Source organism: Eucalyptus grandis, chromosome 2 (assembly GCF_016545825.1).
Source record: "Eucalyptus grandis isolate ANBG69807.140 chromosome 2, ASM1654582v1, whole genome shotgun sequence".
Lineage (NCBI taxonomy): Eukaryota > Viridiplantae > Streptophyta > Magnoliopsida > Myrtales > Myrtaceae > Eucalyptus > Eucalyptus grandis.
Window position 1 is genome coordinate 58,145,248 of NC_052613.1, and position 11,751 is coordinate 58,156,998.

Consider the following 11,751-nt stretch of genomic DNA (forward strand, 5'->3'; position numbering starts at 1 on the left):
ATTTCACACGTCTTCTCGGCTCCTAATTCAGAACTGCATTTTATTTTATTTTTTTAATATAAGTTTTGATTATAGCGTGGAAAACCAGATGAGGATGGCGCCACTTCTTCGCCCTTCTTTCATCCGGTTCCCTAATTTCAGCTTTTTGTTGGGTTCGTCCTCGTACAAATCGCCGTAGGTTTTCGACCGCACCTCCACCGTTTCACTCGTCGGGTTGTGCTTTATGAATAGGCACATGTACTACTATGAGGAAACCAAAGTTAGGGAAGCCCGTCCGCTTGGGCAGAGTAACCAACGATCAGCATGAGATATTTTTGGGAGCCGATTCGGTTCTAGGCAAGATTATTGAGGAGTAGTTGGAAGGTACCAATCTGTGCGGCGGGTGTCTTAGAGTTCAGTTGAATGTTTTAATCGCCCTTGAAGAGGAAAAAAATTATGGTGAGTGATTGATTTGTAAGTCGTAATCTGACTGAGAAATGGATGGGATGTGGCCTCTGCGAAACAGTCGACGTGGGTCACATAATTTTAATGGCTGCAATCCGAAGGGGCTAAGCAGAAGCAGACACCAACAAGTGGCCCATCTCCAAAGACCCAATCTCAATCCATCACATGACCCCCTCCCCTCCTCAGGCTTTGTCCTTTTCTTGGCCTGCATATTATCTCTACACCATTCGGTAACTTCCTCGCAAGTTCTTGTAAGTTCTTGTATATCAACAGATCATATAAGTCCCACTTGGAATTTCCCCGCTTTAGCACAATTTGTACAGAACAAGAAAAGAGAGCCAAAAAAATAATAATAATAATAGAGAGACCTACTTTGCACGCATTGCCGGTGAAAAAACTGTTTCTCCACAAGCAACTTCATGCGTCGTTGCCATAATGACTTTACCAAAGAGTGGACAGTCACAAGCTCCAATTAATGGCGCAAAAGATTGCTTTGCGAATGAAGGGATTTGCCATGTTACATATATTGAGTTTGCTCTAGAAAATTGGTAAATGATGTGATGTCCTAGACTTACAGGTGTTCAACTAAACAAGGGGGTAATGCTTAACATTAGTAACATTCTGCTACATTATCTAGTATTAGCTATTGTCCGCACATTTCTCTTTTTTCCTAACAAAGCACACAAGGGAAAAGATACTTGTAAGCTCCGAGTGGACGTTGAGTTGCTAAGAACACAGATGCCCGCACCAGTAATGATCATGCCAATCATGAAATGCAGCTGCCATAGTGAACTCATGGACCTGACCTCGAATTGTGAAGATGATGTTCCAGTTTGTTCGCATGTTAAGAGTCACGCGAGAGAGAAATCCATTTGAGAAATGTCGGCACAATATTCTCAAATCTCAAAACTATATTCATCGACAACGTCGCCTGAGCAATAGATCGATGAAATATGCTTAAATCTGAAGCACGGCAATACATAAAGTGAGGGTAGCAAGCTATAGATAACTACGGCTAAAAGAAAATGGGAGAGATGGAGAAAGGGATATGATCAAGGCATGAACAACTTATTGCCGCATTTACACCTCCAAGCTTCAGGGTAGTACTCGGATTTGACCGGTGTTCCCGGTGGCACTGGCACGTGAACAGGCTTACAAGGTGTGCATTTGCCACATTTTGAGTTGCATCGCGGTGGTGAAGATCCGGGACCACTTGTTCTCAATTCCCTCCTTCCTCCCACCACCACGATCTCAGACGCCAGTTCCTGCAATTTTTGCCAATGGCATATGCCCTCAAGGGTTTACCGGAACACGGTGAGATATAGCTAGCAAACATGAATGTGAATGAAGTAGGTACCTGAATATAATTAGGATGAGGTTTGCCAGGCAGTGGAGAACTGAGGATACCTGCAAGGCAGGAATGTACACAAGAGATGATGTCGGACCCAGCTCAACAAGCCCAATGGTCACTGTTCATAACCCTCGCGGAACAAGAACCACTTACCATCCAACCCAACACATGGAGGAGGAGTAGGTGTGGGATGAGACAGAGAGAGTGCCCAAACTGAGAGGAGGAAGACGGAGCACATGAACAGGGCACCAGCACACCCTCTGATTCGCTTCAACCCCAACTCCAACTCCATCTTTATCACAAACCCGAGCAAGAAAACTGAAGGGAGTTTAATAAGTTGGATACTACTAACAAATGTTTTCAGATTTTTGTCTCTTGGCAGCACTAGATTGAGGAGAGAAGAATCTTCCACAGTTAGAAAAAATCCACGAGACCCACCTCCATGCAACCCCTAAATTTATGCAGCGGGGGCGGTTGGTGTTTTGGGGGTGGGGGAGGACTCAAAATGGAAAAAGGTAACCCAATCCCAATGAGGGGTTCTTTGATACAATCAAACCATTCCTAAGTTGTCACTTCCAAAAAGGGCCTTCCAGTGTTGATGCACATATATATGCATTTCCCTCCTCCATGCGTGTCTTCCGCTTTATTACGTAGACTAGACTCAGGTTTAACAATTTCTCCTATTGGTGGTTATGCGTGTTGAAACGTGATATGGAGGCGAAGCGTAAAAGCGAAAAAAAAGAAAAAAGAGTAGACCTGTGAATGCATGCCGATCAATTAACTGAGTACAGCACTCGGCCAACATGGGTAGAGGAAAGAAACTCCAAGCTGCGAAACCATGACAATTGCCACGTGATCGATGCACCAGAACTATTCCAACATATAGGTGTGTCTCAAACTCTGCTATGCGTTCGTATGTTGATAGATTCCAAGGGCAAGGAGGTCCTGACAAAATATCCGAACTAACCCAACAGTAGACTGTCTGGAGTGTGGGCATTTCGAGAGCATGTATGCGGGGGTGTCGCAGTCGCACCACTTGCTCCCATTTATCCGTAATTAACTTAAAAGATATAAATTTCATGACTTCCGCAAATTCGTACTTTCTTTGGAATTATTTTACAGTGAAAATCACTTGGCTTTTGGACAACTCAACTCGTGGCCTGACTTAAGGGGGTTAAAAGCCTGGAAATAAGAACAGGAGTAAAGTTCCTGAAAGTGGACCAGTAATGGAGTGAGGAGGAGGGTCGAAGCGTGAACGTGCACGGATGTGGAGGGAAGGTAAAAAGTGAATGCAAAAATGGGAATTAAGGGGGGCTTTGCATTTGTCGCTATGCATTTGTTCTCACCTTTGATTCCTTTGCTTTGTGTTCCTTCTACACCCTACACTCCACCAACATCTCTCTCTCTCTCTCTCTCTCTCTCTCTCTCATTATTCAACAATCCCAAGTATCCAATTTCATGGTGACCGATGTGAGATCCATAATTATTATGAAGAGGAGAGATTGTGAGACGAGAATGATATCCACAAGATTCAAAATAAACTATTAATTACTCAATCTCTCTCTCTCTCTCTGGATGTATAATATATATGAAAAATGGTAGTATGACTCCACATAAGCAAAAGCACGGCCATTGTGAAATTGCAAAAATTGCCGTGGAGGGCTTAGTGGTGAGCATTGGTTCAGGGTCAACCCTAGACCAACTCTAAATCAACCCAATCATGTCGGTTCTAATCCAATTCTCAGGAAGATTGGATCTAGTCCTGAAATTCTTGATCCAGCACTATGCGGATCGGTTTTCGGTATTGAAAGTTTAGGATTAGTCCATCCCTAACCAACTCTAACTATATATATATATATATATATATATATATATATATATATATATATATATATTATATTTAATATATTATATATAATATTTTTATGCCCTAACTTAAACGATGTTAAACAGTATTAAACAGCGTCCACTTCTTCCAATACTCTTGTTCTCATTTTTTTTGTCTTATCCTCTTCTTTCTTCTTTATCCTCTTTAATTTGTACTTGAAAGAAACAAGTTTTCACTCGTAAGCAACCTTGCCTACTCATTGCGCGACACTAGCCTTGCTCAGCACTCGGTGCTCGCTACTCACTCATGCTGCTCGTCGCTTGCCCTACTCATCGCTCCATGTCCACTCACCGCTTAACGCTCTCGCTACTCACCTCTCTTCACCAGCCTCACTTGTCGCCAATTAAATCAAAAAGAAACAAAGCCTTAATTAAAAACCCTTTTCACTCATGAGCAACGCTCACCATTTGTTGCTCACCTCGTGACTTGCCTTTGTCCACTCGCCTCGTGGCTCGCCCTTATCTTGCAATCGTTCCTATTGATGGATATGTAATTTGAAATAATAGATTTGTCTTTTAGAGAATACAAAAAATGAAACAAAAAAATTATCGATCGGTCTCGGGTTAATCCTGAAACCAGATCGAACCCATAGGGTCGATTCAATTCTCGGTCCCAGGCTCAATCAAGTCAGTCTTTGGTCTTAAAAATCAAGGACCAACACTATACGAGTTGGTTTCTGAATTAGATATTGGACTGGTCTAACTTGGACCAGGATTACTCCTAAGAGGGCTTGCACAATGTGGAAAAGAATGGCCAGGGCCCATGAAGCTCCATACTTATTGGGCTGTTGTCCAAAAGAAGGAACAAAACGGGTTGGAGGAGCAGACTCACCACATTCTTTGCTATTCATCTTACCAAACCAAGAACAGTTTTATGTGCTTCTTCGTTGTTTTTCCTCATTTCATTAAATAACCGGGGACGCCCTAAGCAGTTTGTACGGACTTAATGGGATTGAAACGGGTGATACTAGTTCTTAAATCGAAAATCCTCCAATCCCCCATTCAACTGCGCCGACCTTAATGGATTACTTTATTTCCTCTTCTTCTTCTTTTTTCTTTCATACAAAATGCTAAATGAGAGTCAAGCATCTGGAGTGTGCTGCTACCGTCTCTTCCCTCCTCAATCTCAAACTTTGATTCTACCACACAAGCATAACTCGTTAGCTGTTCATGGATATAGGTGAGTGTGATGTACCTTAGACCTAGTACTAGCGGCTATGCTTCTATCTTTTTCTCCCTTTTTTTTGGAAGGGGCGAGCATGGATCTTTTACAAAGTGTGACGACAGTACGTCCAAATGAGGAGAGTGTCAGCGCGTTGTTTCCTCGTTGGATGTGTGAGCCAGTAGGGATAGAATCAATTCTTCAATATAAATCGAATTCTGCGGGTCGGGAATAGAAAAGGAGTGATAAAAAAAAGGACGTCAATATTTTGTGCGAGTGCAGATGGAGGAGGAGGAGGCAAAGTGGGCCTCTTGAGGTTGATGAGTTATTACTGTAGAAAGAATATCATCATTCCTGGAGAAGCATGAAATTATGGTAAGGAGGGCCACTCTTTGGCGTTAGACGAGATACTTATAGATACATCGGGTGCATGTGAGCCCAATGCATCCGGTCCTTAAATCATGTGAATCTCACACGAGACCCACTGTCATCAAGAGCTCGGATGCATTGGATTCGTACGCACCCGGATCACCTATGAATTTTTGGTGAGATAGAGGGCCCCTCCTCTTGCTTTCCCCAAAAATTATTTTAGTGCTTCATCATGAAGCTTAAATTTTTGGTGTGCCATGCTCCATACAAGGAATCATTCCACTGTATGTCATAATTGAATGGAGGAGAGTTGTCACATTCCTTCATTCTCCTGGTTGTCTATGCTTTTTTGCTTTTCATGATGTGCATTAAAGGCTGGAGTGAGGTGATGCCAGAAAGTCATCCCCTGCAAGAAACCTTTAAGCTTTTGTAGTAGAGCAGGATGAGACCGAAACTGAAACAGAACCCTCGCTTTGTCTCTGCACTTACCCTTTCACAATTCAGCTTAACTAGAGACCTCAGATGGTAGTGCTTTATCTCTCTTAATCCTCATCTCATCAGTCAGACCTCCAGCACTTCTTTGTCGAGATGGGTAACTACAGGTTCAGATTGTCCGATATGATGCCAAATGCTTGGTTCTACAAGCTCAAGGATATGAGCAGCCGCGGCAGAAGAAATCATTCGTCCCTGAAGAAGCACCACCAGAATGTGGCTGCACCCTCTTCCTCTTATTCGCCTCGCACTTCTTCGTCTTCCACTCATAAGTCCCGCAGGAAAACCATCTACAGGCCTTCTTCTCCCACTCCTGTGTGGACACAGCCCGCTCACATTCCCACCCACTCTCCATATGTTGACGACAATATCGATGCTTCCCCTGAACCCGACTACATCTACAATCGTCTTCAGCATCATCACCACCCATCTCACTCGTCATCTGAATCTGAAAGTGATGACGATGCCTTAGCCTCTTTCGATTGTAAACTCACTTCTTCCACTACGGACATTATATTCGACATTAACCAAGATCAAAGCACTTCTACTAATACCACTCCACGGCCTATCCTTCCGGTTCCTCCGGTCCTCACAAAAGCATCTTTTACAAGACCAAGACCAAGACCAAGACCAAGACCAAGACCAAGATCAAGAGCTTCATCAACTTCGAGTTCCCAGGAACAGACACAAAAGACCAGTCCTGCCAGAATGAGGAAGCCCGGTATTAAGGTTCGAGGTAATTCTCCGAGGATTCAAGTAGTTCCGGCCCAGGCAAGAAAGAGCATATCCTCTGTAAAATTCAGCAATAAGAATCTGGCGGACAGCTTTGCGGTAGTGAAGTCATCGGTGGATCCACAGAGAGACTTCTGGGAATCGATGGTGGAGATGATTGTGGAAAATGACATCAGTGCTTCCAAGGATTTGGAAGACCTGCTTGCCTGTTATCTATCCCTCAATCCTCCCTACTATCACCCTCACATTGTCAAGGCTTTCGAGCAAATCTGGTTTCATATGTCTAACCTAAGCTTGTAGCTTACTCATGTAAATTATAGTGATAATAAATCTTGTTAGCTTTCCCTTCTTGTCCACCTCAGAATTTGGTATATCCTGGTCGAACTTGTTCTTCTCTTTGCCTTTGGGTCTAGAACGCATGTCTCAAGTATCAAATTAGTTGGAGGAAGAATCCAATGGAATAAAGTGACTGATTCCAAGAATTCGCTAAGATCAAGCTCTTTTTGCGTATGTTCAGATTCAGTACCATCTTCCATTTATTCCTGAATTATGAGGATTCATTATAGGGTGCCGAAGTTGGATGACCAACGGTTACCCATGCCTGACCAAATTTCCATTTTCCAAAGTTTAGACATTGAAGATTTTGTTACTTCCCTGAGACTATCCAACCAAGTGGATGAATAACCAGGTTCAATGAAGGACTGCACTTCTCTAATTTTCTCACGTAGTGTTTGCCGAAAGAGCCTTAATCTGATAAGATTCTCCCGTGATAGATGCCGGAAGTTAAGGGCAACCAGAGGTGCTCGTGATGTCAAAGTACGATAGGGTATGTGGGGGCATTCCACACCGAGGGATGAAGCATGCCGAATCCAACTATGTACTTTGACTTACCCTCAGGATGAATGTCACGATCAAAAAAGAAAGTTTTATACGATCACGATCGCAGCATGGTAAAGAAAAGTCCCACGATGGTTTGATTGATGACCCATACGCACACTAACTGGTAGCCATATAAAATTGATGTACTTGTCAATAAAAAAAATTTCTGTCGGCAACGTCTACGAGAAGAAACCCAAATCTTCACCTTATCCATATTTTCCCTGTCCGACGGATGAGCGCACGGTTTTTCCCTGTTTGAACCATGACTTAGAACTCCGGCCCCAAAAATAAAAAAAAATAAAAAATCCCATGACTCGTTCCAGAATTTTGAAGCTATTAGGGTTCTATTCAATTTATGTCTTGCTTGTAACACTCACTAGATGCACGTTCACCAACTGGAAAGGAAAATGAGAACGATAACTCGGGGGAAAGAAAGGCCTCAAAAGACGCTATGTTTGCTTTAGTATGAAGAAAGCTAAATGCATCAAAGAAACATCCAATATTCTTTTCGGTATTTAAGGTCAACATTTCTCCAAACATCAACAAGGAAAAAGAATGATTAAGTTTGCTGTATAAGCTACATCTCTCTTGACTCCAAAATCTAACTTCACATAGAGCATCGTAGTCTTGATCTCAGGAATCCAGCAGGACTTTTTGGTAGAGCAGTACCTTTGAGACACTACCAATTCACCTAAGCTGCTGCTTCCTAAAATGCCTAATTAAAGGTGGATGACTTCATGCATGTAGGTCCTTGTTTGAGTTCCACACAGGGCCCTTTGTAACAACGCCATCACTTAAGATTGCACTTCCGTTCTCCACACCAATTAGCGGATCAGTTTCACTTTCCTTGGGCTGACATCATGGAGATAAGAGCATAGGCTCCCATTAGAAGTCTATAAAACAATACGACAAAGAAGACGAAAGCAAAGAGACAACTAATAAAACAAAAGACTAGATGACAGGAAAAGAAAAGAGTAACTTTCCAGCACCGTAGAATTCAAAGGATTGTTTGAGAAACTAATGAGAGAAGGATATCATGTAAAACAATAAAATGCCAACAAATGAATACCTGGGTCAGCTGAGCGGATGCCTCATTAGCCTTTTGCTGGGTCTCAACTGTGCAATAGTAAGAATAAAGTACCATCCCTACTACGGCAATCAAGATACCCAAAATGTTGCGCCAGCTAAAAGGGTCGTGAAGCAGAACATAGCCAAAAGCCAAAACCAGACAAGTCTTCAGATGTCCAAGGACTTGATATGTTACAGGTGATGTTTTTCCGATTACCAAAAATGTGCTAAAATTTACAGAAACAGATATCAAGCAGGAGAGAACAATGAAGAACTGCAATGAAGACGGTATATTTAGTTAGTTACAACCATTTATGAGAATAAACCTCAGCAAAGGAGGGGAAGGCAGTCGACTCTCACCAGCACTTGAGGGGTATACTTGAAAGCAAAAACATTTTTATTCGTCAGCATGCCATCTAAAAAAGGACCCGTGACAAACAACGTAATTGCCTGATAAGGGCAAGACTGATACAGAAGCTGGGTTGAAGAAACCTTGAACTTCTTCTGGATTGTATTAGTCATCTAAGAATCGTGATTAAGGTCTCAAGTAAAGTAGAATAGTGATAAAAACCAGGCCAATAAAAGGGTTCTAGAAATACATATAGTCAACTGAGCAAAGTGATGAATGAAATGAGAGAAATGAGAGACAATATACTTGTGATGAGAACACTGAGGATACAATCTGTGCAACACAAGTCGTAAGCACTGCAAGCAGTGACAAGACAGAGCCCAAAACATTGAGCTGTAAATCCGTTACTGTTGCAATCCCAACACCAATAAGAAGAATTATGAGCGAGAATTGGACACTCCGACTGCAACAACAATTAACAAGCATGAGTAAACTATCACGTAAGTTGCAGCAGAAGGAGCCAGACTACATAAATTATATGATATACACAAACTGAAAGGTAAGTCAACCAACAGGCAGGTTTCATTTTTTTTTTTTTTTTTTTTTGGGGGGCCGGTGGGGTTTCGAAGGGGGTTGTTTTAGCAAGTTACAAGTACCCAGCACACTTAGTCACTCACACAAGGAATATTCATATTACAAGAGTTACAAGCCGCAGAGGGACATTGCTGAGGGCCCACCTAAATAGCTTTCTGAAGAAAAGAGTCTCCAAGAGAACAGTGCAGGGGATGATTGCCAGCTTTGTCATCTGAGAGTAAAAAACCAACAAAGATCTCGCCATCTTAGTAGAATGAAGGCTTAGGCTAGAGGAAAAATCACTACAGTTAAACAGAGGTAAATCTTCAGAGAGACCACTTCAAGTAAGGAATCATTTCCACGAACATGCATTCGGTAAGCCCTAGTGATTCAGAAAACAAACAATCAATGTGAAGTGTACTCTGTGAAAATATATAAGAATGTGAGATTACTTGATCTTCATCTGCATATTATTCGGCAAAATATATAAGAATGTGAGATTACTTGATCTTCATCTGCATATTATTCGGCAAATGGCACGATGTTCAAAAATGAAAAAGCTTGGTCCCTAGAAAGATGGATAACATGGACTGTGTTCTGAACATTTCAAGTAGCAAAAGGGTTCAAGTGTTACCTGGTAGAAACCAACAGAATTGAAACCCAAACTGAGATTTAATAATCCAATCGATATCCCATTCAGTATTCCAAATCCCATGACAGCTCTCGCATCAAAAGGCTTGTGTTCGAACAATTTCATGCATAATGCCACATGAAGCGAGCAGAATGTGACCAACAGATGCCAGCTTGTCAAAGTTGTGGCTGCATAAGGCACGATTAGCATAGTGAATCAAGAAGCTCTGGAAAACCCCAAAAAGCTACATTCTTCTTACACCCACGATATAGGAAGTAAATTCAAGCAAAAGGGGGCTATGGATTTAAATCGCTAATATAACTCTAAAAATGGTCAGGGAAGTAGAGCAAATGTTGCCAAACAAGCAGTTACATATCCGAGAATCAAGACCGTGTCTGAAGTTGGAAGAACCGAAATTTAAAAATGAGACAGTAGCATCCTTCAGCACAAAGATAAACGAACAGCATGCTGCAATTGACAAATATTAGTAATTTATGTGCAGTAAATGAAGAAACGATGGATATACAATATCCTAATTAGTTTCAATAGATAAAAATCAGAAAGCCAAGTGCTCACATCCCACGTCATGGTGGTCTCCAAGTGAATTCTACTCGGTAGAATCAAACAAAAGATAGAAGAATCCAGTAGCCAAAACTTCAAAACCCTCCAAGTACACCATCAAAAGGCAATATTTACAGCCGGTTTCACCAATTTGTTTTTCGAAAAGAATGAAAACGTAGCTCGAACGCGACAACTGCACCGGAGGATCCAATACTACCGTGAGTTTATGTGCATGACGATTCTCTGGATAGACCTAATTCTAGGAAAAGGAGGAAGCTATGGAGGCGACATCTGATTCGAGATCCATACTCACCGAACGTGAAACCGAGGGTGCTGATGAGGGCCTTGTTGCAAATGACGATGGACACCGAAGATACCACGGATAGACTCAAAGCTCCGATGGTGCCCAGCTGGAATCCCTTGTTCTCACTCATCTTCAGTACGTCCTACTGAGCGCCCCCCTCCGCGATCTGGATCGATCTACGATCAAATCACTGACTCCCGTAAGTCGAGAGGGAGAGACGCGGAAGGCCGGCATTGATGCCGGGTAAAAAAGAAAGCAAATTTGCCTCATACCTGCGTTCTCGACGGGGAGAATAAACCTGAATTTCGGGGTGGGGGAAAGAAGGGCAGCTCAACTGTCGACCATAACAACATTCAGACAAAAGAGTTAAATCCGCCGACACCACGAGTCGGGGTATGAAACGGAAATATGAAGGCGATCGGAACACAAATTCAGCAGTCAAGAACCCTAGATCTGCACCCCTTAAAGGCCCACAATAACGACAACGAAACATACACACGTCGAGAAGAGAGAGAGGGAGAGAGAGAGAGAGGGTCACCGGAGGGAGAATCGCATTGATCGAGGAAGAAAGGCTGGTGGGCAAAGGATGGGGAGATCAAGGGAGATCATGGGACTCAGGTTTTGACCATCGAAATCGGCAAACCCCCGGATGAAAAATGAAGGCCCGCAGGAAGGCAGGAAGGCAGGAAGGCAGGATGGCAGGGAGCGACCGAGGAGGAGGAGGGAGAGGAAAATGACCAAAAATTCAACGAGCAAGACTGGGACGGGGATGATGACTTTGATTATTTAAGTATACGATTTGATTGGGGGATGTCTTACCGAATTACCAATAACGATTAGCGGTGGCACTGGCACTGGCACATCCCTCCCCTTATGAATTCATTTTCTTTGTTGACGGAGCATCGACGATCCCGATCCCACGAGGCCCACCCAAACCCCCAAACCCACC

General features: G+C 42.7%; 3 protein-coding genes across 6 annotated transcripts; 1 reads left to right on the forward strand and 2 right to left on the reverse strand.

The window, feature by feature from the left end:
- Positions 1-1,335: 1,335 nt before the first annotated feature.
- Positions 1,336-2,632, reverse strand: LOC104434137 (protein EPIDERMAL PATTERNING FACTOR 1). Its single transcript, XM_010047108.3, has 4 exons — positions 2,552-2,632; positions 1,949-2,113; positions 1,802-1,851; positions 1,336-1,709 (listed from the first exon to the last, which is right to left on the reverse strand). Exons 1-4 carry the CDS (start codon positions 2,598-2,600, stop codon positions 1,497-1,499), a joined length of 477 nt encoding a protein of 158 aa, XP_010045410.1. The 5' UTR covers positions 2,601-2,632; the 3' UTR covers positions 1,336-1,496.
- Positions 2,633-5,801: 3,169 nt separating this feature from the next.
- Positions 5,802-6,737, forward strand: LOC104435754 (transcription repressor OFP1). The gene has a single exon (XM_010048450.3). It carries the CDS (start codon positions 5,802-5,804, stop codon positions 6,735-6,737), a length of 936 nt encoding a protein of 311 aa, XP_010046752.2.
- Positions 6,738-7,770: 1,033 nt separating this feature from the next.
- On the reverse strand, positions 7,771-11,734 carry LOC104434138 (UDP-xylose transporter 3). Of its 4 annotated transcripts, none has more exons than XM_010047115.3 (9): positions 11,622-11,734; positions 11,075-11,136; positions 10,812-10,968; positions 9,941-10,125; positions 9,471-9,538; positions 9,064-9,196; positions 8,745-8,906; positions 8,386-8,658; positions 7,771-8,168 (listed from the first exon to the last, which is right to left on the reverse strand). In XM_010047115.3, the coding sequence occupies exons 3-9, from the start codon at positions 10,930-10,932 to the stop codon at positions 8,052-8,054; spliced, it is 1,059 nt and encodes a 352-aa protein (XP_010045417.1). In that variant the 5' UTR covers positions 10,933-10,968; positions 11,075-11,136; positions 11,622-11,734; the 3' UTR covers positions 7,771-8,051. The 4 variants fall into 4 exon arrangements, with proteins under 4 accessions (XP_010045417.1, XP_010045412.1, XP_010045414.1 ...); XM_010047110.3 differs by having other exon boundaries at positions 10,812-10,978; positions 11,622-11,733; XM_010047112.3 differs by lacking the exon at positions 11,622-11,734 and adding an exon at positions 11,341-11,590.
- Positions 11,735-11,751: the final 17 nt, after the last annotated feature.

Excerpts from the sequence above, each read along its gene's own strand:
- LOC104434138 (XM_010047115.3), bottom strand. The coding sequence starts at position 10,932 with ATGAGTGAGAACAAGGGATTCCAGCTGGGCACCATCGGAGCTTTGAGT. Across the intron at positions 9,539-9,940 it reads ATTCTGTTGGTTTCTACCAG|ATGACAAAGCTGGCAATCAT; the intron begins GTAACACTTGAA and ends TTTTACTCTCAG. Across the intron at positions 8,169-8,385 it reads CATCCGCTCAGCTGACCCAG|CCCAAGGAAAGTGAAACTGA; the intron begins GTATTCATTTGT and ends CCATGATGTCAG.
- LOC104435754 (XM_010048450.3), top strand. The coding sequence starts at position 5,802 with ATGGGTAACTACAGGTTCAGATTGTCCGATATGATGCCAAATGCTTGG.
- LOC104434137 (XM_010047108.3), bottom strand. The coding sequence starts at position 2,600 with ATGTTGGCCGAGTGCTGTACTCAGTTAATTGATCGGCATGCATTCACA. Across the intron at positions 2,114-2,551 it reads TGATCGGCATGCATTCACAG|TTTTCTTGCTCGGGTTTGTG; the intron begins GTCTACTCTTTT and ends AACTCCCTTCAG. Across the intron at positions 1,852-1,948 it reads TCCATGTGTTGGGTTGGATG|GTATCCTCAGTTCTCCACTG; the intron begins GTAAGTGGTTCT and ends CCTGCCTTGCAG.